General features: G+C 51.9%; 1 protein-coding gene across 1 annotated transcript in view; it reads left to right on the top strand.

Moving 5' to 3' along the window:
• The window catches only part of LOC140719899 (NACHT, LRR and PYD domains-containing protein 3-like), a 51,093-nt gene extending 31,006 nt beyond the window's left edge, over positions 1-20,087 (top strand). Inside the window, exons 9-10 of the mRNA XM_073034825.1 lie at positions 19,671-19,757; positions 19,913-20,087. Of these exons, the coding sequence (XP_072890926.1) occupies positions 19,671-19,757; positions 19,913-20,087 (262 nt within the window). The remainder of the gene's footprint in view (positions 1-19,670; positions 19,758-19,912) is intronic.
• The last annotated feature ends 6,762 nt before the right edge of the window (positions 20,088-26,849 follow it).

The raw sequence follows: 26,849 nt of genomic DNA, 5'->3' as shown, positions 1-26,849 counted from the left end.
CTTCCCCATTCTCCTTCCTACTCTGTGATCGCTCTTCCCCATCGCCTTCCTCCTATGCGACCTATTCCCCATCCCCCTCCCTCCTGTGGTATCTCTCTTCCCCATTCTCCTTCCTACTGTGTGATCTCTCTTCCCAATCGCCTTCCTCCTGTGGGATCTCCCTTCCCCATCCCCTTCCTCCTGTGGGACCTCTTCCCCATCCCCCTTCCTCCTGTGGGACCTCTTCCCCATTCCCCTTACTTCCGTTTGATCTCTCTTTCCTGTCCCCCTTCCTCCTGTGGGATCTCTCCTACCATTACCCCCAAATCCTGTGGGATCTCTTCTCCCCATCCCACTTCTTCCTGCGGGATCTCATTTCCTCATCCTCTCCCTCCTGTGGGATGTTTCTCACCCATTAACCTTCCTGCTTTGGGATCTCTTTACCCATCCCCCATGTATATTTATTTTCCCGATCTCCTTCCTCCCTTTCGATCTCTCTTCCTGATTCAGCTTCCTACTGCGGGATCTCTCTTCAATGTCCACTTCCGCCTCCGGGATCTCTCTTTCCCATCCCCTTCCTCCTGTGGGATCTCTCTTCCCCTTTCTCCTTACTCCCGTGGGATCTCTCTTCCCCTTTCTCCTTACTCCCGTGGGATCTCTCTTCCCTATCCCCCTACAACTGTGGTATCTCTTTTCCCCATCCCAATTCCACCTGTGGGATCTCTTTTTCCCATCTCCTTCGTCCTCTGGGATCTCTCTTCCCATCCCATTCCGCCTGTGGGATCTCTCTTCTCTATATCCACTTCCTCCACTGGGATCACTCTTCCGAATCCCCCTCCTCCTATGGGAAGTCGATTCCCCATTCTCCTTCCTATTGTGTGATCTCTCTTCCCCATCCCCCTTTTTCCTGTGGGATCTCCCTTCCCCATCCCCCTTCCTCCTGTGGGATCTCTCTCCCCAGCCCCCTTCCTCCTGTGGAATCTCTCTTCCCCATCCCCCTTCCTCCTGTAGGATCTCTCGTCCCAAGCCCCCTTCCTCCTGTGGGATCTCTTTTTCACCATCAGCCTTCCTCCTGTGGGAACTCTCTTCTCCATCCCCCTTCCTCCTGTGGGATCTCTCTTTCCCATCCCCCTACCTGCAGTAGGATCTCACTTCCCCATCTCCCTTCCTCCTGAGGGAACTCTCTTCCACATTCCCCTTCCTCCTGTGGGATCTCTCTTCCACATTCCCCTTCCTCCTGTAGGATCTCTCTTCCCCAGACCCCTTCCTCCTGTGGAATCTCTCTTCCCCAGCCCCCTTCCTCCTGTGGGATCTCTCTTCCCCATCCCCCTACCTCCTGTTTGATCTCTCTTCCTGATTCTGCTTCCTACTGTGGGATCTCTCTTCCCCATCCACTTCCTCCTGCCGGAAATTTCTTCCCTATCACCCTTTCTCCTGAGGGATCTCTCTGCCGCATCCCTCTTCCTCCTGTGGGATCTCTCTTTCCCATCCCCCTTCCTCCTATGTGATCTCTCTTCCCATCTTGCTCCTGTGGGATCTCTCATCACCTTCCCCTTCTCCTGTGGGATCTCTCTTCCCCAGCCCCCTTCTCCTGTGGGATCTCTCTTCCTGATTCTGTTTCTGACTGCGAGATCTCTCTTCCCAATCTCTTTCACCATGTGGTATCTCTTCCCCATCCTCCTTACTCCTGCGGGATCTCAGTTCCACATCCCCTCTTTCCTGTGGGATCTATCTTCCCCAGCCCCCTTCCACCTGTGGGATCTCTCTTCCCCATCCCCCTTCCTCCTATGTGATCTCTCTTCCCATCTTGCTCCTGTGGGATCTCTCATCACCTTCCCCTTCTCCTGTGGGATCTCTCTTCCCCAGCCCCCTTCTCCTGTGGGATCTCTCTTCCTGATTCTGTTTCTGACTGCGAGATCTCTCTTCCCAATCTCTTTCACCATGTGGTATCTCTTCCCCAGCCCACTTCCTCCTGTGGGATGTCTATTCCCCATCCCTCTTCCTCCTGCGGGATATCTCTTACGCATCCTCTTCCTCCTGTGGGATCTCTCTTCCCCATCCCCCATCCTCCTATAGGACCTCTTCCCCGTCCCCCTTACTCCTGTGGGATCTATCTTTCCCATTCTCCTTCCTCCTTTAGGATCTCTCTTCCCAATCCCCCAAACTCCAGTGGGATCTCTCTTCCCCATCCCACTTCTTCCTGCGGGATCTCAGTTCCTCATCCCCTACTTCCTGTGGGATGTTTCTTCCCTATCCCCCTTCCTGCTGTGGGATCTGTCTTCCCAGTCTCCTTTCCTCCTATGGGATCTCTTTTCCCCATCCACAATCCTCTTGTGGGATTTCTCTTCCCCATCCATCTTCCTCCGGTGGGATCTCACTTTCCCATTCTTGTTCCTCTTGTGGGATCTCTCTTCCACATCCCCCTTCCTCCTGTGGGATCTCTCTTTCCCATCCCCCTTCGTCCTGTGGGATCTCTCTTTCCCATCCCCGTACCTGCAGTGGGATCTCTCTTCCCCATCCATTTTCCTCCTGTGGGATCTCTCTTTCCCATCGCCCTTCCTCCTGTGGGACAATAGACAATAGCCAACAGGTGCAGAGGTAGACCATTTGGCCCTTCGAGCCTGCACCGCCATTTTGAGATCATGGCTGATCATCTACTATCAATACCCCTTTCCTGCATTGTCCCCATATCCCTTGATTCCCCTATCCATAAGATACCTATCTAGCTCCTTCTTGAAAGCATCCAGAGAATTGGCCTCCACTACCTTCCGAGGCAGTGCATTCCAGACCCCCACAACTCTCTGGGAGAAGATTTTCCTTAACTCTGTCTTAAATGACCAACCCCTTATTCTCAAACCATGCCCTCTGGTACTGGACTCTCCCAGCATCTGGAACATATTTCCTGCTTCTATCTTGTCCAATCCCTTAATAATCTTATATGTTTCAATCAGATCCCCTCTCAATCTCCTTAATTCCAGTGTGTACAAGCCGAGTCTCTCTAACCTCTCTGCATAAGACAGTCCAGACATCCCAGGAATTAACCTCGTGAATCTACGCTGCACTTCCTCTTAACCCTGGAGACCAAAACTGTACACAATACTCCAGGTGTGGTCTCACCAGGGCTCTGTACAAATGCAAGAGGATTTCCTTCCTCTTGTACTCAATTCCCTTTGTAATGAAGGCCAACATTCCATTAGCCTTCTGCACTGCCTGCTGCACTTGCTCATTCACCTTCAGTGACTGATGAACAAGGACTCCTAGATCTCTTTGTATTTCTCCCTTACCTAACTCTACACCATTCAGATAATCATCTGCCTTCCTGTTCTTACTCCAAAAGTGGATAACCTCACACTTATTCACATTAAACGTCATCTGCCAAGTATCTGCCCACTCACCCAGCCTATCCAAGTCACCCTGAATTCTCCTAACATCCTCATCACATGTCACACTGCCACCCAGCTTAGTATCATCAGCAAATCTGCTGATGTTATTCTCAATGCCTTCATCTAAATCGTTGATGTAAATTGTAAACAGCTGTGGTCCCAATACCGAACCCTGTGGCACCCCACTAGTCACCACCTGCCATTCTGAGAAACACTCATTCACCGTTACCCTTTGCTTTCTATCTGCCAACCAGTTTTCTATCCATGTCAATGTCTTCCCCCCGATGCCCTGAGCTTTGATTTTACCCACCAATCTCCTATGTGGGACCTTATCAAATGCCTTTTGAAAATCGAGGTACACTACATCCACTGGATCTCACCCGTCTAACTTCCTGGTTACATCCTCGAAAAACTCCAACAGATTAGTCAAGCATGATTTACCCTTGGTAAATCCATGCTGGCTCGGCCCAATCCTATCACTGCTATCTAGATATGCCACTATTTCATCCTTAATAATGGACTCTAGCATCTTCCCCACCACCAATGTCAGGCTGACAGGTCGATAGTTCTCTGTTTTCTCCCTCCCTCCTTTCTTAAAGAGTGGGATAACATTAGCCATTCTCCAATCCTCAGGAACTGATCCCGAATCTAAGGAACATTGGAAAATGATTACCAATGCATCCGCAATTTCCAGGGCCACCTCCTTTAGTACCCTAGGATGCAGACCATCCGGACCTGGGGATTTGTCAGACTTCAGTCCCATCAGTCTACTCATCACCGTTTCCTTCCTAATGTCAATCTGTTTCATTTCCTCTGTTACCCTATGTCCTTGGCCCATCCATACATCTGGGAGATTGCTTGTGCCTTCCTTAGAGAAAACAGATCTAAAGTACTCATTAAATTCTTCTGCCATTTCTCTGTTTCCCATAACAATTTCACCCAATTCATTCTTCAAGGGCCCAACATTGTTCTTAACTATCTTCTTTCTCTTCACATACCTAAAAAAGCTTTTGCTATCTTCCTTTATTTTCCTGGCTAGCTTGAGTTCGTACCTCATTTTTTCTCCCCGTATTGCCTTTTTAGTTAAGTTCGTTGTTCCTTAAAAACTTCCCAATCATCTGTCCTCCCACTCACCTTAGCTCTGTCATACTTCCGTTTTTTTAATGCTATGCAATCTCTGACTTCCTTTGTCAACCACTGTGGCCCCTTTCCCACCTTGAATCCTTCCTTCTCTGGGGATGAACTGATTTTGAAAATTGTGTATTATTCCCAAGAATACCTGCCATTGCTGTTCCACTGTCTTTTCTGCTAGGCTATCCGTCCAGTCAACTTTGAGCAGCTCCTCCCTCATGGCTCCATAGTTTCCCCTGTTCAACTGCAACACTGACACCTCCGAGCTGCCCTTATCCTTCTCAAACTGCAGATAAAAGCACATCATGTTATGGTCAATACCTCCTAATGGCTCCTTTACTTCAAGATCGCTTATCAAATCCTGTTCATTACACAAGACTAAATCCAGAATAGCCTTGTCCCTGGTCGGCTCTCGTACAGGCTGTTCCAAGAATGCATCCCGTAGGCACTCTACAAACTCCCTATCCTGGGGTACAGCACCAACCTGATTCTCCCAGTTCACCTGCATGTTGAAATTCCCCATCACCCTTCCTCCTGTGGGATCTCTCTTCCCCATTCTCCTTCCTACTCTGTGATCGCTCTTCCCCATCGCCTTCCTCCTATGCGACCTATTCCCCATCCCCCTCCCTCCTGTGGTATCTCTCTTCCCCATTCTCCTTCCTACTGTGTGATCTCTCTTCCCAATCGCCTTCCTCCTGTGGGATCTCCCTTCCCCATCCCCTTCCTCCTGTGGGACCTCTTCCCCATCCCCCTTCCTCCTGTGGGACCTCTTCCCCATTCCCCTTACTTCCGTTTGATCTCTCTTTCCTGTCCCCCTTCCTCCTGTGGGATCTCTCCTACCATTACCCCCAAATCCTGTGGGATCTCTTCTCCCCATCCCACTTCTTCCTGCGGGATCTCATTTCCTCATCCTCTCCCTCCTGTGGGATGTTTCTCACCCATTAACCTTCCTGCTTTGGGATCTCTTTACCCATCCCCCATGTATATTTATTTTCCCGATCTCCTTCCTCCCTTTCGATCTCTCTTCCTGATTCAGCTTCCTACTGCGGGATCTCTCTTCAATGTCCACTTCCGCCTCCGGGATCTCTCTTTCCCATCCCCTTCCTCCTGTGGGATCTCTCTTCCCCTTTCTCCTTACTCCCGTGGGATCTCTCTTCCCCTTTCTCCTTACTCCCGTGGGATCTCTCTTCCCTATCCCCCTACAACTGTGGTATCTCTTTTCCCCATCCCAATTCCACCTGTGGGATCTCTTTTTCCCATCTCCTTCGTCCTCTGGGATCTCTCTTCCCATCCCATTCCGCCTGTGGGATCTCTCTTCTCTATATCCACTTCCTCCACTGGGATCACTCTTCCGAATCCCCCTCCTCCTATGGGAAGTCGATTCCCCATTCTCCTTCCTATTGTGTGATCTCTCTTCCCCATCCCCCTTTTTCCTGTGGGATCTCCCTTCCCCATCCCCCTTCCTCCTGTGGGATCTCTCTCCCCAGCCCCCTTCCTCCTGTGGAATCTCTCTTCCCCATCCCCCTTCCTCCTGTAGGATCTCTCGTCCCAAGCCCCCTTCCTCCTGTGGGATCTCTTTTTCACCATCAGCCTTCCTCCTGTGGGAACTCTCTTCCCCATCCCCCTTCCTCCTGTGGGATCTCTCTTTCCCATCCCCCTACCTGCAGTAGGATCTCTCTTCCCCATCTCCCTTCCTCCTGAGGGAACTCTCTTCCACATTCCCCTTCCTCCTGTGGGATCTCTCTTCCACATTCCCCTTCCTCCTGTAGGATCTCTCTTCCCCAGACCCCTTCCTCCTGTGGAATCTCTCTTCCCCAGCCCCCTTCCTCCTGTGGGATCTCTCTTCCCCATCCCCCTACCTCCTGTTTGATCTCTCTTCCTGATTCTGCTTCCTACTGTGGGATCTCTCTTCCCCATCCACTTCCTCCTGCCGGAAATTTCTTCCCTATCACCCTTTCTCCTGAGGGATCTCTCTGCCGCATCCCTCTTCCTCCTGTGGGATCTCTCTTTCCCATCCCCCTTCCTCCTATGTGATCTCTCTTCCCATCTTGCTCCTGTGGGATCTCTCATCACCTTCCCCTTCTCCTGTGGGATCTCTCTTCCCCAGCCCCCTTCTCCTGTGGGATCTCTCTTCCTGATTCTGTTTCTGACTGCGAGATCTCTCTTCCCAATCTCTTTCACCATGTGGTATCTCTTCCCCATCCTCCTTACTCCTGCGGGATCTCAGTTCCACATCCCCTCTTTCCTGTGGGATCTATCTTCCCCAGCCCCCTTCCACCTGTGGGATCTCTCTTCCCCATCCCCCTTCCTCCTATGTGATCTCTCTTCCCATCTTGCTCCTGTGGGATCTCTCATCACCTTCCCCTTCTCCTGTGGGATCTCTCTTCCCCAGCCCCCTTCTCCTGTGGGATCTCTCTTCCTGATTCTGTTTCTGACTGCGAGATCTCTCTTCCCAATCTCTTTCACCATGTGGTATCTCTTCCCCAGCCCACTTCCTCCTGTGGGATGTCTATTCCCCATCCCTCTTCCTCCTGCGGGATATCTCTTACGCATCCTCTTCCTCCTGTGGGATCTCTCTTCCCCATCCCCCATCCTCCTATAGGACCTCTTCCCCGTCCCCCTTACTCCTGTGGGATCTATCTTTCCCATTCTCCTTCCTCCTTTAGGATCTCTCTTCCCAATCCCCCAAACTCCAGTGGGATCTCTCTTCCCCATCCCACTTCTTCCTGCGGGATCTCAGTTCCTCATCCCCTACTTCCTGTGGGATGTTTCTTCCCTATCCCCCTTCCTGCTGTGGGATCTGTCTTCCCAGTCTCCTTTCCTCCTATGGGATCTCTTTTCCCCATCCACAATCCTCTTGTGGGATTTCTCTTCCCCATCCATCTTCCTCCGGTGGGATCTCACTTTCCCATTCTTGTTCCTCTTGTGGGATCTCTCTTCCACATCCCCCTTCCTCCTGTGGGATCTCTCTTTCCCATCCCCCTTCGTCCTGTGGGATCTCTCTTTCCCATCCCCGTACCTGCAGTGGGATCTCTCTTCCCCATCTCCCTTCCACCTGTGGGATCTCTCTTCCACATCCCCCTTCTTCCTGTGGGATCTCTCTTTCCCATCCCCCTTCGTCCTGTGGGATCTCTCTTTCCTATCCCCGTACCTGCAGTGGGATCTCTCTTCCCCATCCATTTTCCTCCTGTGGGATCTCTCTTTCCCATCGCCCTTCCTCCTGTGGGACAATAGACAATAGCCAACAGGTGCAGAGGTAGACCATTTGGCCCTTCGAGCCTGCACCGCCATTTTGAGATCATGGCTGATCATCTACTATCAATACCCCTTTCCTGCATTGTCCCCATATCCCTTGATTCCCCTATCCATAAGATACCTATCTAGCTCCTTCTTGAAAGCATCCAGAGAATTGGCCTCCACTACCTTCCGAGGCAGTGCATTCCAGACCCCCACAACTCTCTGGGAGAAGATTTTCCTTAACTCTGTCTTAAATGACCAACCCCTTATTCTCAAACCATGCCCTCTGGTACTGGGCTCTCCCAGCATCTGGAACATATTTCCTGCTTCTATCTTGTCCAATCCCTTAATAATCTTATATGTTTCAATCAGATCCCCTCTCAATCTCCTTAATTCCAGTGTGTACAAGCCGAGTCTCTCTAACCTCTCTGCATAAGACAGTCCAGACATCCCAGGAATTAACCTCGTGAATCTACGCTGCACTTCCTCTTAACCCTGGAGACCAAAACTGTACACAATACTCCAGGTGTGGTCTCACCAGGGCTCTGTACAAATGCAAGAGGATTTCCTTCCTCTTGTACTCAATTCCCTTTGTAATGAAGGCCAACATTCCATTAGCCTTCTGCACTGCCTGCTGCACTTGCTCATTCACCTTCAGTGACTGATGAACAAGGACTCCTAGATCTCTTTGTATTTCTCCCTTACCTAACTCTACACCATTCAGATAATCATCTGCCTTCCTGTTCTTACTCCAAAAGTGGATAACCTCACACTTATTCACATTAAACGTCATCTGCCAAGTATCTGCCCACTCACCCAGCCTATCCAAGTCACCCTGAATTCTCCTAACATCCTCATCACATGTCACACTGCCACCCAGCTTAGTATCATCAGCAAATCTGCTGATGTTATTCTCAATGCCTTCATCTAAATCGTTGATGTAAATTGTAAACAGCTGTGGTCCCAATACCGAACCCTGTGGCACCCCACTAGTCACCACCTGCCATTCTGAGAAACACTCATTCACCGTTACCCTTTGCTTTCTATCTGCCAACCAGTTTTCTATCCATGTCAATGTCTTCCCCCCGATGCCCTGAGCTTTGATTTTACCCACCAATCTCCTATGTGGGACCTTATCAAATGCCTTTTGAAAATCGAGGTACACTACATCCACTGGATCTCACCCGTCTAACTTCCTGGTTACATCCTCGAAAAACTCCAACAGATTAGTCAAGCATGATTTACCCTTGGTAAATCCATGCTGGCTCGGCCCAATCCTATCACTGCTATCTAGATATGCCACTATTTCATCCTTAATAATGGACTCTAGCATCTTCCCCACCACCAATGTCAGGCTGACAGGTCGATAGTTCTCTGTTTTCTCCCTCCCTCCTTTCTTAAAGAGTGGGATAACATTAGCCATTCTCCAATCCTCAGGAACTGATCCCGAATCTAAGGAACATTGGAAAATGATTACCAATGCATCCGCAATTTCCAGGGCCACCTCCTTTAGTACCCTAGGATGCAGACCATCCGGACCTGGGGATTTGTCAGACTTCAGTCCCATCAGTCTACTCATCACCGTTTCCTTCCTAATGTCAATCTGTTTCATTTCCTCTGTTACCCTATGTCCTTGGCCCATCCATACATCTGGGAGATTGCTTGTGCCTTCCTTAGAGAAAACAGATCTAAAGTACTCATTAAATTCTTCTGCCATTTCTCTGTTTCCCATAACAATTTCACCCAATTCATTCTTCAAGGGCCCAACATTGTTCTTAACTATCTTCTTTCTCTTCACATACCTAAAAAAGCTTTTGCTATCTTCCTTTATTTTCCTGGCTAGCTTGAGTTCGTACCTCATTTTTTCTCCCCGTATTGCCTTTTTAGTTAAGTTCGTTGTTCCTTAAAAACTTCCCAATCATCTGTCCTCCCACTCACCTTAGCTCTGTCATACTTCCGTTTTTTTAATGCTATGCAATCTCTGACTTCCTTTGTCAACCACTGTGGCCCCTTTCCCACCTTGAATCCTTCCTTCTCTGGGGATGAACTGATTTTGAAAATTGTGTATTATTCCCAAGAATACCTGCCATTGCTGTTCCACTGTCTTTTCTGCTAGGCTATCCGTCCAGTCAACTTTGAGCAGCTCCTCCCTCATGGCTCCATAGTTTCCCCTGTTCAACTGCAACACTGACACCTCCGAGCTGCCCTTATCCTTCTCAAACTGCAGATAAAAGCACATCATGTTATGGTCAATACCTCCTAATGGCTCCTTTACTTCAAGATCGCTTATCAAATCCTGTTCATTACACAAGACTAAATCCAGAATAGCCTTGTCCCTGGTCGGCTCTCGTACAGGCTGTTCCAAGAATGCATCCCGTAGGCACTCTACAAACTCCCTATCCTGGGGTACAGCACCAACCTGATTCTCCCAGTTCACCTGCATGTTGAAATTCCCCATCACCCTTCCTCCTGTGGGATCTCTCTTCCCCATTCTCCTTCCTACTCTGTGATCGCTCTTCCCCATCGCCTTCCTCCTATGCGACCTATTCCCCATCCCCCTCCCTCCTGTGGTATCTCTCTTCCCCATTCTCCTTCCTACTGTGTGATCTCTCTTCCCAATCGCCTTCCTCCTGTGGGATCTCCCTTCCCCATCCCCTTCCTCCTGTGGGACCTCTTCCCCATCCCCCTTCCTCCTGTGGGACCTCTTCCCCATTCCCCTTACTTCCGTTTGATCTCTCTTTCCTGTCCCCCTTCCTCCTGTGGGATCTCTCCTACCATTACCCCCAAATCCTGTGGGATCTCTTCTCCCCATCCCACTTCTTCCTGCGGGATCTCATTTCCTCATCCTCTCCCTCCTGTGGGATGTTTCTCACCCATTAACCTTCCTGCTTTGGGATCTCTTTACCCATCCCCCATGTATATTTATTTTCCCGATCTCCTTCCTCCCTTTCGATCTCTCTTCCTGATTCAGCTTCCTACTGCGGGATCTCTCTTCAATGTCCACTTCCGCCTCCGGGATCTCTCTTTCCCATCCCCTTCCTCCTGTGGGATCTCTCTTCCCCTTTCTCCTTACTCCCGTGGGATCTCTCTTCCCCTTTCTCCTTACTCCCGTGGGATCTCTCTTCCCTATCCCCCTACAACTGTGGTATCTCTTTTCCCCATCCCAATTCCACCTGTGGGATCTCTTTTTCCCATCTCCTTCGTCCTCTGGGATCTCTCTTCCCATCCCATTCCGCCTGTGGGATCTCTCTTCTCTATATCCACTTCCTCCACTGGGATCACTCTTCCGAATCCCCCTCCTCCTATGGGAAGTCGATTCCCCATTCTCCTTCCTATTGTGTGATCTCTCTTCCCCATCCCCCTTTTTCCTGTGGGATCTCCCTTCCCCATCCCCCTTCCTCCTGTGGGATCTCTCTCCCCAGCCCCCTTCCTCCTGTGGAATCTCTCTTCCCCATCCCCCTTCCTCCTGTAGGATCTCTCGTCCCAAGCCCCCTTCCTCCTGTGGGATCTCTTTTTCACCATCAGCCTTCCTCCTGTGGGAACTCTCTTCCCCATCCCCCTTCCTCCTGTGGGATCTCTCTTTCCCATCCCCCTACCTGCAGTAGGATCTCTCTTCCCCATCTCCCTTCCTCCTGAGGGAACTCTCTTCCACATTCCCCTTCCTCCTGTGGGATCTCTCTTCCACATTCCCCTTCCTCCTGTAGGATCTCTCTTCCCCAGCCCCCTTCCTCCTGTGGGATCTCTTTTTCCCCATCAGCCTTCCTCCTGTGGGAACTTTCTTCCACATCCCCCTTCCTCCTGTGGAATCTCTCTTCCCCATCCCCCTTCCTCCTGTGGGATCTCTCTCCCCAGCCCCCTTCCTCCTGTGGAATCTCTCTTCCCCATCCCCCTTCCTCCTGTGGGATTTCTCTCCCCAGCCCCCTTCCTCCTGTAGGATCTCTCTTCCCCAGACCCCTTCCTCCTGTGGAATCTCTCTTCCCCAGCCCCCTTCCTCCTGTGGGATCTCTCTTCCCCATCCCCCTACCTCCTGTTTGATCTCTCTTCCTGATTCTGCTTCCTACTGTGGGATCTCTCTTCCCCATCCACTTCCTCCTGCCGTAAATTTCTTCCCTATCACCCTTTCTCCTGAGGGATCTCTCTGCCGCATCCCTCTTCCTCCTGGGGGATCTCTCTTTCCTATCCCCCTTCCTCCTATGTGATCTCTCTTCGCATCTTGCTCCTGTGGGATCTCTCATCACCTTCCCCTTCTCCTGTGGGATCTCTCTTCCCCAGCCCCCTTCTCCTATGGGATCTCTCTTCCTGATTCTGTTTCTGACTGCGAGATCTCTCTTCCCAATCTCTTTCACCATGTGGTATCTCTTCCCCAGCCCCCTTTCTCCTGTGGGATGTCTATTCCCCATCCCTCTTCCTCCTGCGGGATATCTCTTACGCATCCTCTTCCTCCTGTGGGATCTCACTTCCCCATCCCCCATCCTCCTATAGGACCTCTTCCCCGTCCCCCTTCCTCCTGTGGGATCTATCTTTCCCATTCTCCTTCCTCCTTTAGGATCTCTCTTCCCCATCCCCCTAACTCCAGTGGGATCTCTCTTCCCCATCTCACTTCTTCCTGCGGGATCTCAGTTCCTCATCCCCTACTTCCTGTGGAATGTTTCTTCCCTATCCCCCTTCCTGCTGTGGGATCTGTCTTCCCAGTCTCCTTTCCTCCTATGGGATCTCTTTTCCCCATCCACAATCCTCTTGTGGGATTTCTCTTCCCCATCCATCTTCCTCCGGTGGGATCTCACTTTCCCATTCTTGTTCCTCTTGTGGGATCTCTCTTCCACATCCCCCTTCCTCCTGTGGGATCTCTCTTTCCCATCCCCCTTCGTCCTGTGGGATCTCTCTTTCCCATCCCCGTACCTGCAGTGGGATCTCTCTTCCCCATCCATTTTCCTCCTGTGGGATCTCTCTTTCCCATCGCCCTTCCTCCTGTGGGACAATAGACAATAGCCAACAGGTGCAGAGGTAGACCATTTGGCCCTTCGAGCCTGCACCGCCATTTTGAGATCATGGCTGATCATCTACTATCAATACCCCTTTCCTGCATTGTCCCCATATCCCTTGATTCCCCTATCCATAAGATACCTATCTAGCTCCTTCTTGAAAGCATCCAGAGAATTGGCCTCCACTACCTTCCGAGGCAGTGCATTCCAGACCCCCACAACTCTCTGGGAGAAGATTTTCCTTAACTCTGTCTTAAATGACCAACCCCTTATTCTCAAACCATGCCCTCTGGTACTGGACTCTCCCAGCATCTGGAACATATTTCCTGCTTCTATCTTGTCCAATCCCTTAATAATCTTATATGTTTCAATCAGATCCCCTCTCAATCTCCTTAATTCCAGTGTGTACAAGCCGAGTCTCTCTAACCTCTCTGCATAAGACAGTCCAGACATCCCAGGAATTAACCTCGTGAATCTACGCTGCACTTCCTCTTAACCCTGGAGACCAAAACTGTACACAATACTCCAGGTGTGGTCTCACCAGGGCTCTGTACAAATGCAAGAGGATTTCCTTCCTCTTGTACTCAATTCCCTTTGTAATGAAGGCCAACATTCCATTAGCCTTCTGCACTGCCTGCTGCACTTGCTCATTCACCTTCAGTGACTGATGAACAAGGACTCCTAGATCTCTTTGTATTTCTCCCTTACCTAACTCTACACCGTTCAGATAATCATTTGCCTTCGTGTTCTTACTCCAAAAGTGGATAACCTCACACTTATTCACATTAAACGTCATCTGCCAAGTATCTGCCCACTCACCCAGCCTATCCAAGTCACCCTGAATTCTCCTAACATCCTCATCACATGTCACACTGCCACCCAGCTTAGTATCATCAGCAAATCTGCTGATGTTATTCTCAATGCCTTCATCTAAATCGTTGATGTAAATTGTAAACAGCTGTGGTCCCAATACCGAACCCTGTGGCACCCCACTAGTCACCACCTGCCATTCTGAGAAACACTCATTCACCGTTACCCTTTGCTTTCTATCTGCCAACCAGTTTTCTATCCATGTCAATGTCTTCCCCCCGATGCCCTGAGCTTTGATTTTACCCACCAATCTCCTATGTGGGACCTTATCAAATGCCTTTTGAAAATCGAGGTACACTACATCCACTGGATCTCACCCGTCTAACTTCCTGGTTACATCCTCGAAAAACTCCAACAGATTAGTCAAGCATGATTTACCCTTGGTAAATCCATGCTGGCTCGGCCCAATCCTATCACTGCTATCTAGATATGCCACTATTTCATCCTTAATAATGGACTCTAGCATCTTCCCCACCACCGATGTCAGGCTGACAGGTCGATAGTTCTCTGTTTTCTCACTCCCTCCTTTCTTAAAGAGTGGGATAACATTAGCCATTCTCCAATCCTCAGGAACTGATCCTGAATCTAAGGAACATTGGAAAATGATTACCAATGCATCCGCAATTTCCAGGGCCACCTCCTTTAGTACCCTAGGATGCAGACCATCCGGACCTGGGGATTTGTCAGACTTCAGTCCCATCAGTCTACTCATCACCGTTTCCTTCCTAATGTCAATCTGTTTCATTTCCACTGTTACCCTATGTCCTTGGCCCATCCATACATCTGGGAGATTGCTTGTGCCTTCCTTAGAGAAAACAGATCTAAAGTACTCATTAAATTCTTCTGCCATTTCTCTGTTTCCCATAACAATTTCACCCAATTCATTCTGCAAGGGCCCAACATTGTTCTTAACTATCTTCTTTCTCTTCACATACCTTAAAAAGCTTTTGCTATCTTCCTTTATTTTCCTGGCTAGCTTGAGTTCGTACCTCATTTTTTCTCCCCGTATTGCCTTTTTAGTTAAGTTCGTTGTTCCTTAAAAACTTCCCAATCATCTGTCCTCCCACTCACCTTAGCTCTGTCATACTTCCGTTTTTTTAATGCTATGCAATCTCTGACTTCCTTTGTCAACCACTGTGGCCTCTTTCCCGCCTTGAATCCTTCCTTCTCTGGGGATGAACTGATTTTGCAAATTGTGTATTATTCCCAAGAATTGCTGTTCCACTGTCTTTTCTGCTAGGCTATCCGTCCAGTCAACTTTGAGCAGCTCCTCCCTCATGGCTCCATAGTTTCCCCTGTTCAACTGCAACACTGACACCTCCGAGCTGCCCTTATCCTTCTCAAACTGCAGATAAAAGCACATCATGTTATGGTCAATACCTCCTAATGGCTCCTTTACTTCAAGATCGCTTATCAAATCCTGTTCATTACACAAGACTAAATCCAGAATAGCCTTGTCCCTGGTCGGCTCTCGTACAAGCTGTTCCAAGAATGCATCCCGTAGGCACTCTACAAACTCCCTATCCTGGGGTCCAGCACCAACCTGATTCTCTCAGTTCACCTGCATGTTGAAATTCCCTATCACCCTTCCTCCTGTGGGATTTCTCTTCCCCATCCTCGTCCTCCTGTGGGATCTCTCTTCCCCAGCCCCCTTCCTCCTGTGTGATCTCTATTCCACATCCCCCATCCTCCTGTGGGATCTCTCTTCCCCATCACGCTTCCTCCTGTGGGATCTCGCTTCCCCATCCCTCTTCCTCCTGTGGGATCTCTCTCCCCAGCCCCCTTCCTCCTGTGTGATCTCTATTCCACATCCCCCATCCTCCTGTGGGATCTCTCTTCCCCATCACGCTTCCTCCTGTGGGATCTCGCTTCCCCATCCCTCTTCCTCCTGTGGGATCTCTCTTGCCCATCCACCTTCCTCCTGTTGGATCTCTCTTCCCCACCCCTTCCTCCTGTGGGATCTCTCTACCCCATCCCCCTTTCTGCTGTGGGATCTCTCCTCCCAACCACTTCCTCCTGTGGGATCTCTCTACCCCAGCCCCCTTCTTCCTTTGGGATCTCCCTTCCCCATCTGCATTGCTCCTATAGGAACTCTAGTTCCCAGTCCCCTTCCTCCCGTAGGATCTTTCTTCCCTATCCCCCTTCCTCCTGTGGGATCTCTCTTCCCTATCCCCCTTCCTCCTGTGGGATCTCTCTTCCCCATCCCCCTTCCTCCCATAGGATCTCTCTTCCCTATCCCCCTTCCTCCTGTAGGATCTCTCTTCCCTATCCCCCTTCCTCCCGTAGGATCTCTCTTCCCTATCCCCCTTCCTCCTGTGGGATCTCTCTTCCCTATCCCCCTTCCTCCTGTGGGATTTCTCTTCTCTATCCCCCTTCCTCCTGTGGGATTTCTCTTCTCTATCCCTCTTCCGCCTGTGGGATCTCTCTTCCCCATCCTCCTTACTCCTGTGGGAACTCTCTTCCTGATTCTGCTTCCTACTGTGGGATCTCTCATCGCCTTTCCCTTCTCCTGTGGGATCTCTCTTGCTGATTCCATTTCCGACTGCGGGATCTCTCTTCCCCATCCTCCTTCCTCCTGTGGGATCACTCTTCCCCATCCCCGTCCTCCTGTTGGATCTCTCTTCCCCATCTCCTTCTTCCTATGGGACCTCTTCCCCATTCCCCTTCCTCCTGTGGGATCTCGCTTCCACATCCGCCTTCCTCCTGTGGGATCTCTCCTTCCCATTCCCTTTCGTCCCATAGGATCTCTCTTTCCTAACCCCTTCCACCTGTGGGAACTCCCCATCCCCCCAACTCCTGTGGGATCTCTTTTCCCCATCCCACTTCTTCCTGCAGCATCTCCTTCCCTCATCCCTTCCTTCCTTTGGGATCACTTTTCCCCACCCCCCTTCCTCCTGTGGGAACTCTTTTCCCCATCACATTCGTCCTGTGGGATCTGTTTTCCACATCCCCCTTCATCCTGTGGGATCTCGCTTCCCCATTCACTTCCTCCTCTGGGATCTCTCTTCCACTTTCCTCTTCCTCCTGTGGGATATTTCATTCCCACCCTCCTCCTCCTGTGGGATCTCTCTTCCCCATCCCCCCAACTCCTGTGGGATCTCTTTTCCCCATCAAACTACTTCCTGCGGCATCTCCTTTCCTCATCCCTTCCTTCCTTTGGGACACTTTTCCCCATCCCCCTTCCTCCTGTGGGATCTCCCCCATCTTCCTTCCTACTGCGGGATCTCTCTTCCCCATCCACTTCCTCCTCTGGGATCTCTCTTTCCCATCCTCTTCCTCCTGTGGGATCTCTGTTGCCCAGCCCGCTTCCTCCAGTGGGATCTCATTTCCCTATCCCTCTTCTTCCTGTGGAATATCTCTTTCCCATCCTCTTCCTACTGTGGGATATCTCTTCCCCATCCCTTTCTTCCTGTGGGTTCTCTCTTCCCCATCCCATTCCCCCTGTAGATCTCTTCTCCCGATCTCCTTCGTCCCGTTGGATCTCTCTTCCCCATCCCCTTTCCACATGTGGGATCACTCTTCCCCATCCCCCTTCCTCCTGCGGGAACTCTCTTCCACATCCCCCTTCCTCCTGCGGGAACTCTCTTCCACATCCCCCTTCCACCTGTGGGAACTCTCTTCCACATCCCCCCAACTCCTGAGGGATCTCTTTTCCCCATCCCACTTCTCCCTGCGGCATCTCCTTCCCTCATCCCTTCCTTCCTTTGGGATCACTTTTCCCCATCCCCCTTCCTCCTGTGGGATCTCTTTTTCCCATCCCCCTTCCTCCTGTGGGATCTGTCTTCCCCATCCCCCTTCCTCCTGTGGGATCTCTTTTCCCCATCACCCTTCCTCCTGTGGGATCTCTCTTCCCCATCACCCTTCCTCCTGTGGGATCTCGCTTCCCTATCCCCCATCCTCCTGTAGGATCTCTGTTCCCCAGCCCCCTTCCTCCAGTGGGATCTCTCTTCCCCATCCCCCTTCCTCCTGTGAGATCTCGCTTCCCCAGCCCCCTTCCTCCTGTGGGATCTCTCTTTCCCATCCCCCTCCTGCAGTAGGATCTCTCTTCCCCATCTCCCTTCCTCCTGTGGGAACTTTCTTCCACATCCCCCTTCCTCCTGTGGGATCTCTCTTCCCCAGCCCCCTTCCGCCTGCGGGATCTCACTTCCGCATCCCCCTTCCTTCTGTGGGATCTCTCTTCCCCATCGCCTTCCAACTATGGGACTTCTTCCCCATCCCCCTTCCTCCTGTAGGATGTTTCTTCCCCATTCCCCGTCCTTCTGTGTGATCTCTCTTCCCCATCCCCCTCCTCCTGTGGGATCTCTTTTCCCCATCCCCCTTCCTCCTTTGGGAACTGTTTTTCCCATCACATTCCTCCTGTGAGATCTCTCTTCCCCATCCCCTTCCTCCTGTGGGATCTCTCTTCCCCACCCCACTTCCTCCTGTGGGAACTCTCTTCCCCATCCCCCTCCTCCTGTGGGATCTCTTTTCCCCACCCCCCTTCCTCCTGTGGGATCTCTTTTCCCCACCCCCTTCCTCCTGTGGGAACTCTCTTCCCCATCCCCCTCCTCCTGTGGGATCTCTTTTCCCCACCCCCCTTCCTCCTGTGGGATCACTCTTCCCCATCCCCTTCCACCTGTGGGATCTCTCCTCCTGATCCCCTTCCTCCTGTAGATCTCTTTTCCTAATCTCCTTTCACCTGTGGGATCTATTTTCCTAATTCAGCTCCTCCTGAGGGATCTCTCTTCCCCATCCCCCTGCAACTGTGGTATCTCTTTTTCACATCACAATTCCCCCTGCGTGATCTCTTTTTCCCATCCCCTTCATCCTATGTGATCTCTCTTCCCATCTTGCTCCTGTGGGATCTCTCATCGCCTTCCCCTTCTCCTGTGGGATCTCTCTTGCTGATTCCGTTTCCGACTGTGTGATCTCTCTTCCCAATCTCTTTCACCCTGTGGCATCTCTTCCCCATCCTCCTTCCTCCTGTGGGATCTCTCCTTCCCACTCCCTTTCCTCCAATAGGTTCTCTCTTTCCTAACCCCTTCCACCTGAGGGAACTCTCTTCCCCATCCCCCCAAGTCCAATGGGATCTCTTTTCCCCATCCATTTCCTACTGTGGGATCTCCTCTTCCACATCCCCCTTCCTCCTGGATCTCTCTTCCCCATCCCCGTCCTCCTGTTGCATCGCTCTTCCCCATCTCCTTCCTCCTACGGGACCTCTTTCCCATCCCCTTCTTCCTGTGGGATCTCCCTTCCCCATTCACCTTCCTCCTGTGGGATCTCTCTTCCCCATCCCACTTCTTCCTGCGGGATCTCATTTCCTCATCTCCTCCCTCCTGTGGGATATCTCTTCCCCATCCCTTTCTTCCTGTGGAATCTCTCCTCTCGATCCCCTTCCTCCTGTAGATCTCTTTTCCCAATCTCCTTTCTCCTGTGGGATCTATTTTCCTGATTCAGCTTCCTACTGCGGGATCTCTCTTCCCCATCCACTTCCTCCTCTGGGATCTCTCTTCCACTTTCCTCTTCCTCCTGTGGGATATCTCTTTCCCATCCTCTTCCTCCTGTGGGATCTCTTATCCCCATCCCCCTTTCTCCTGTGGGACCTCTCTTCCCCGTCCCCCGTCCTCCTGTGGGATGTCTATTCCCCATCCCTCTTCCTCCTGTGGGATCTCTCCTTCCCCATCCCACTTCCTCCTGTGGGAACTCTTTCCCCCATCCCTTTCCTCTTGCGTCTTTCCCTCCGTTCCCTCAGGTGGGGTCTCTTCCTCCATCTCCCATCGACATTTCCTGACTCACAAATCTTCCTCACTGTGGGGCTATATCACCTTCATCCCTGCCCCTTCTGACACTCTGTGGTCAGTAACACTTTTCTAGCCAACGGAGAACGAGACAGAATATGTGGAGTTCACAGGGTCACAGCAACAGACTAAATGACTGACATTGGGTGAATACCCTGGAGCTGGGCAGTGAGGGACATTGACAGTGATGGGAACTACGATCAGTGCTTTACGGAAGGGTTTAATGTTTCCTGAAATATCCGCTTGAGAGAATTACCTTCAGACCCACGGTTTGTATCACTTTGTTCATCAATTTGTCTGTTTGTGTTTAGACTCGGGGAGAATAACCTGGGAGATTCAGGAGTGAAACTGGTGTTGTCGGCTCTGAGGAACCCGGAGTGTAAAATACAGAAACTGTGGTAAGTACCAGACTGGGGGAGATTGTGTTTACAGTCACTGGGTGTCTGACACTGAACATTAATGTGATCAGTAATTGTGTTACTGACAAACACTGGGGATTTGTACCGTCTCCTGTCTCTCTGTGTCCTTCACCCTCACTCTCTCTCATCTCCAGGCTGGGGGGTGTCGGTCTCACAGATTCTGGGACCGAGGATCTCGCCTCCGCTCTCAGTACAAACCCATCACTGACGGAGCTGGACCTGAATGGTAATAAACTGGGAGATTCAGGAGTGAAACTGGTGTCTGCGGCTCTGAGGAACCCGGAGTGTAAAATACAGAAACTGTGGTAAGTACCAGACTGTGGGAGATTGTGTTTACAGTCACTGGGTGTCTGACACTGAACATTAATGTGATCAGTAATTGTGTTACTGATAAACACTGGGGATTTGTACCGTCTCCTGTCTCTCTGTGTCCTTCACCCTCACTCTCTCTCATCTCCAGGCTGTTGGGAGTCGGTCTCACAGATTCTGGTGCGGAGGATCTCGTCTCCGCTCTCAGTACAAACCCATCACTGACGGAGCTGGACCTGACATTCAACTCTCTGACAGACGGATCTGTCTCCGCTCTCCGCCGCCTCATACTGACCCTCCCGAGTCTGGAGCTGATCCGGTGAGTGTTTGTGTTAATGTTCAATGTGATAAAATGTCAGCGGATCCGCGGGTTTTCTGGTGATATTTGTCTGTGAGTGTTGTTGAAACATTAACCCCGGTCCCCTGTTACTGACACTGTTGTGTAAACTGTTTATTCCATCTTCATTCTCCATTCTGTTTCAGGCTGGAGGACAATGAGTTCAGTGAGACCGGGGAGAAGGAACTGAGATCTCTGCAGGAAGTCAGACCCGGACTGACAGTGTGGATCTGTGAACTTCTGAATGTGTGAACATCCCCGCCCGCGGGATGGAGCCGATTCCCCGCCCTCCCCTTTAACTCCACATCCCCTTTAACTCCCCATTCCCCTTTAACTCCCCGTCCCCTTTAACTCCCCCTCCCCTTTAACTCCACATCCCCTTTAACTCCCCCCTCCTCTTTAACTCCCCCTCCCCTTTAACTCCCCATTCCCCTATAACTCCCACCTCCCCTTTAACTCCCCCTCCCCTTTATCTCCCGCCCTTACCTTTAACGGCCGCGCGCCGGGGCTGATTCCCAACGGTTTTAACGGAACTGGCTCCGGTCTCGAGCTCGGTGATATCGGAAGCGCTCCCGCGGTGACGCATTTCCGCCCGTTGTCCGGCGGCGCCACTTCCGCCGGATGTGCGTCTACGAGACTCTCCCGCGTGACCCCCCCGGGGAATTACCCGGACAGGAGGAGCCCGGGGGGGGGTGGCCGGGGCTCAGTCTGGGACACCGGTGTCCCGGGAGAGAATTCTTTTGCTCCCGTTGCTGAGGACGGTGCATTCGGCAGTCTGGCCGATACAATGGTGTTAAATTGACAAATCCCTCGGCAATGGCCTCGGATCCGCAGCGATCCCGGACACGGCCCTGAAGTGTGATTGGATGCAGAGTGACGGTGAGAGACGGGACTGATTAATCTACCGGTCACCCGTTGTTACCGGTCAGTTAATTGTGAGTGAGTCGGGAACAGTGTGGCGACCCACTTTCTGCGCAGGCGCATGGACTCACAAATAGCCAGCGCGGTGAGCACCTCTGACGTCATTTCCGCTCGGAGAGGGCGGGCGCTCGGGATTAAATGCGCAGGCGCACCGGCTCACAAATACCCCAGGATTAAATACCAGCGCCGCGAAGTTTGAATAAACTAGTCTGGAAGAGACTCACCGACTGCGTGTCGTTGTCTCTAACTCTGTACATAGTACATCGCTACAACAGTGTATTTATTCCCGCAAGTCAGCAGCTCACATACTGTTTAATTATCATTTATCATGATGAAATCAATAAACCGCTGTAACTTCCTGCCTTGGTGTCGGACTTGAGTTTTGTTTGAGGTTTCCGCTGCCCCCCGGCACCCTGTGCACTGTAACAGTGGGTCGGAGCTCCTCACACTGACACAGTCGCGTCTCAGCTCCAGGCTGAGGGAGGTCGGACTGGCAGAGTCTGGGTGCCCAGGATCTCGTCTCAAATTAACCCCCTTCCTGGCTAACCGTCCCCCTCCTGTACCCCGCAGACAGTTAATATCGGCTCGAATATCAGACGTGAGTCACTGAGGTCCGGAGTACGAGACGGATGGAGGATGGAATACCGGCGTGAAACACAGAGTGAAGCCCCCTCCACACCGTCCCATCACACACTCCCGGGATCAGACACAGAGTGAATCTCCCTCCACACCGTCCCATCACACACTCCCGGGGTGAGCACACAGTGAATCTCCCTCCACACCGACCCATCACACACTCCCGGGGTCAGACACAGAGTGAATCTCCCTCCACACCGACCCATCACACACTCCCGGGCTCAGACACAGAGTGAATCTCCCTCCACACCGTCCCATCACCCAATCCCGGGGTCAGACATAGAGTGAATCTCCCTCCACACCGTCCCATCACACACTCCCGGGGTCAGACACAGAGTGAATCTCCCTCCTCACCGACCCATCACACACTCCCGGTGTCAGACACAGAAGGGATCTCCCTCCACACCGTCCCATCACACACTCCAGGGGTCAGACACAGAGTGAATCTCCCTCCACACCGTCCCATCACACACTCCCGGGGTCAGACATAGAGTGAATCTCCCTCCACACCGTCCCATCACACACTCCCGGGGTCAGACACAGAGTGAATCTCCCTCCTCACCGACCCATCACACACTCCCGAGGTCAGACACAGAGTGAATCTCCCTCCACACCGTCCCATCACCCAATCCCGGGGTCAGACACAGAGTGAATCTCCCTCCTCACCGACCCATCACACACACCCGGGCTCAGACACAGAGTGAATCTCCCTCCGCACCGTCCCATCACACACTCCCGGAGCCAGACACAGAGTGAATCTTCCTCCGCACCGTCCCATCACACACTCCCGGGATCAGACACAGAGTGAATCTCCCTCCGCACCGTCCCATCACACACTCCCGGCGTCAGACACAGAGCGAATCTCCCTCCACACTGTCCCATCACACACTCCCGGGGTCAGACACAGAGTGAATCTCCCTCCACACCGTCCCATTACACACTCCCGGTGTCAGACACAGAATGAATCTCCCTCCACACCGTCCCATCACACACTCCAGGGGTCAGACACAGAGTGAATCTCCCTCCACACCGTCCCATCACACACTCCCGGGGTCACACATAGAGTGAATCTCCCCCCACACCGCCCCATCAAACACTCCTGGGGTCAGATACAGAGTGAATCTCCCTCCACACCGTCCCATCACACACTCCCGGGGCCAGACACAGAGTGAATCTCCCTCCACACCGTCCCATCACACACTCCCGGGGTCAGACACAGAGTGAATCCCCGTCCACACCGTCCCATCACACACTCCCGGGGTCAGACACAGAATGAATCTCCCTCCGCACCGTCCCATTACACACTCCCGGTGTCAGACACAGAATGAATCTCCCTCCACACCGTCCCATCACACACTCCAGGGGTCAGACACAGAGTGAATCTCCCTCCACACCGCCCCATCAAACACTCCTGGGGTCAGATACAGAGTGAATCTCCCTCCACACCGTCCCATCACACACTCCCGGGGCCAGACACAGAGTGAATCTCCCTCCACACCATCCCATCACACACTCCCGGGGTCAGACAGAGAGTGAATCTCCCTCCACACCGTCCCATCACACACTCCCGGGGCCAGACACAGAGTGAATCTCCCTCCACACCATCCCATCACACACTCCCGGGGTCAGACAGAGAGTGAATCTCCCTCCACACCGTCCCATCACACACTCCCGGGATCAGACACAGAGTGAATCTCCCTCCACACCGTCCCATCACACACTCCCGGGGTCAGACACAGAGTGAAGCTCCCTCCACACCGTCCCATCACACACTCCCGGGGTCAGACACAGAGTGAATCCACCCAAAACACCGTCCCATCACACACTCCCGGGGTCAGACACAGAATGAATCTCCCTCCGCACTGTCCCATCACACACTCCCGGGGTCAGACACAGAGTGCAGCTCCCTCCACACTGTCCCATCACACTTACACCTGGGGTCAGACACAGAGTGAATCTCCCTCCACACGGTCTGATTACACAGTGAGGTATTATGAAATAGCGACCATTCAGTATAGGCTCAGAACTGAGAGATTGACATGCGGTTGAAGGGGGGAGTCTAAGTCCGGAATTCAACTCTCCCCCATTTTCTCCACAAATCCCTGTCAACACAGAGAGGGAGGCGTTTGGGGAGAGAGGGGGTGTGACAGAGACGAGGGGGCTGCATGGCTGTGGTAGGTCACGGGGAGGGAGGCGATGACGGAGAAGGGGATTGTGGTAGATGTTGAAGGGGTCGAAGGAGACGGAGAGGCGTGCAGGTGAGGGATGTGTCGACTGATGTGAGGAGAACAGCAGCGGAGGTTGGAGTATCCGAGGACGTGTCTCTCCGCTGTAGTCTGAATTACACCCCTCCCCCCGCTTCAAAAGGCGACAATCACACCAGTGCCGGAGAAGAGTAGGGAGAGCTGCCTCGACAACAATCGCCCAGTGACACTCACACCTACTGGGATTAACTGCTTTGACAATAGACAGTAGGTGCAGGAGTAGGCCATTCGGCCCTTCTAGCCAGTACCACCATTCACTGTGATCATGGCTGATCATACACAATCAGTACCCCGTTCCTGCCCTCCCCCCATATCCCTTGACCCCGCTATCTATAAGAGCTCTATCTAACTCTCTCTTGCATGCATCCAGAGACTTGGCATCCACTGCCTTCTGGGGCAGAGCATTCCACATATCCACCACTCTCTGGGTGAAAAAGATTTTCCGCATCTCCGTTCTAAATGGCCTACCCCTTATTCTTAAACTGTGGCCTCTGGTTCTGGACTCACCCAACATCGGGAACATGCTTCCTGCCTCCAGCGTGTTCAATCCCTTAATAATCTAATATGTCTCAATCAGATCCCCTCTCATCCTTCTAAATTCCAGTGTATACAAGCCCAGTCGCTCCAATCTTTCGACATATGACAGTCCCGCCATCCCGGGAATTAACCTCGTGAACCTACGCTGCACTCCCTCAATAGCAAGAATGTCCTTCCTTTAATCGGGAGACCAAAACTGCACACAATACTCCAGGTGGGGTCTCACCAGGGCCTTGTACAGCTGCAGAAGGACCTCTTTACTCCTATACGCAGTTCCTCTTGTTATAAAGGCCAGCATGCCATTAGCTTTCTTCAGTGCATGCTTGCTTTCATTGACTGATGTACAAGAACACCTAGATCTCGCTGTACTTCCCCTTTTCCTAACTTGACTCCATTTAGATAGTAATCTGCCTTCCTGTTCTTGCCACCAAAGCGGATAACCTCACATTTACCCACATTAAACTGCATCTGCCATACATTTGCCCACTCACCTAACCTGTCCAAGTCACCCTGCATTCTCATAACATCTTCATACATTTCACACTGCCACCCAGCTTTGTGTCACGACTTGGAGCAAGGTTCCTCTCTCTCTGAGAGTCGACCAACAATCCGGCAAGGGCTGACCGGAGCCGTCGGAGTCTTATCCTCTGGTGGCGAATGGAAACCAGGTGCTGGTGATTGAGAGGAATTGGGAACGATTGGGAATCAAGTGTGGGGATCTGGCTGAGAGGCTGGTCATACCCAGAGTCGACCCCTTCTCCAGCGAGGACGTGGGCCCGCTGTGATTTGGGGAAACTCGACGAAAGGTCTACCGCGGATACGATCTCACTCGCTCTCCCCTGGTCCCTGGGCATTACAACACCGACGCCAGGCTGCTGATGACTGAGACCAGCTCGGCGTTCAGCATCATCCTCCCCTCCGTTCTGATCCACAGGCTCCGGATCCTGGGCCAGCGAACCTCCCTCTGGAACTGGATGATGGAGATCCTCATCACCGGGACAGGCTCCCGGCTCACTGCCGCCATCGGGGAAGGGAGAGGAGCCTGAAAACTCGACGATTCAGCAACACCTTCTTCCCCTCCGCCATCAGGTGTTTGGATGCGTCAGAGCACCCCCGACATTTCTGCCGTATTTATTATATATATATATATATATATATATATATATATATATATTTGTAATTTACATTAACCTTACATCCTTTAAAATAGGAAAGGGGGATATAAAGACAAGAGATATAGAGAGGGAGAAAGAGAAGGAGGGATAGAGGGAGGGGGAGAGATAGGGAAGAGAGAGAGAGACTGAGCAGTTGTTCATTTCACTCGGAGGGAGGGAGAGAGAGAGAGAGACTGAGCAGTTGTTCACTTCAAGGAGGGACGGGGGAGTGAGGGGGCAGAGAGAGAGAAGGAGGGAGGGAGGGGAGAGATATTAGGGAAGAGTGAGAGACTGAGGAGTTCATTTCACTCGGAGGGAGAGGGAGAGAAGGAGGGAGAGAGGGAAGGGGAGAGATATTAGGGAAGAGAGTGAGGAGTTGTTCATTTCACTCGGAGGGACGGGGGGAGAGAGAGAAGGAGGGATGGAGAGGGAGGGAGGGAGAGAGAGGGAGGGGGAGAGATATTAGGGAAGAGAGAGAGACTGAGGAGTTCATTTCACTCGGAGGAAGGGGAGTGAGAGAGAAGGAGGGAGGGAGGGAGAGATTCGGGAAGAGAGAGAAAGACTGAGGAATTGTTCATTTCACTCGGAGGGAGGGGGAGAGAAGGAGGGATGGAGCGGGAGGGAGGGGGAGAGATATTAGGGAAGAGAGAGACTGTGAGGAGTTGTTCATTTCACTCGGAGGGAGGGGGCTCGCTTGCTTCGGTGGGTGTCGGGTGTTTGTCCCCGGGGTCGTGGTTTCCCCCGCACAGAGGGTCTGAATCCCCGGCGATGAGCAGAGCAGTGGGTGGGTTGGGGGGGTGGTGTCGATGGGACACAGTTCCCCAGGACAACAAGGCTCAGCATGAGTGATACATACCCCTTTGTATTTCACTCCTTCTCTAGTCCCCTTCTTCCACTCCTTTCCCCCTCCCTT

Source organism: Hemitrygon akajei, unplaced genomic scaffold (genome assembly GCF_048418815.1).
Source record: "Hemitrygon akajei unplaced genomic scaffold, sHemAka1.3 Scf000033, whole genome shotgun sequence".
NCBI classification, from domain to species: Eukaryota; Metazoa; Chordata; class Chondrichthyes; order Myliobatiformes; family Dasyatidae; genus Hemitrygon; species Hemitrygon akajei.
Note: the sequence above shows the minus strand (reverse complement) of the source record. Positions and strands in the feature narration are given on the sequence as shown.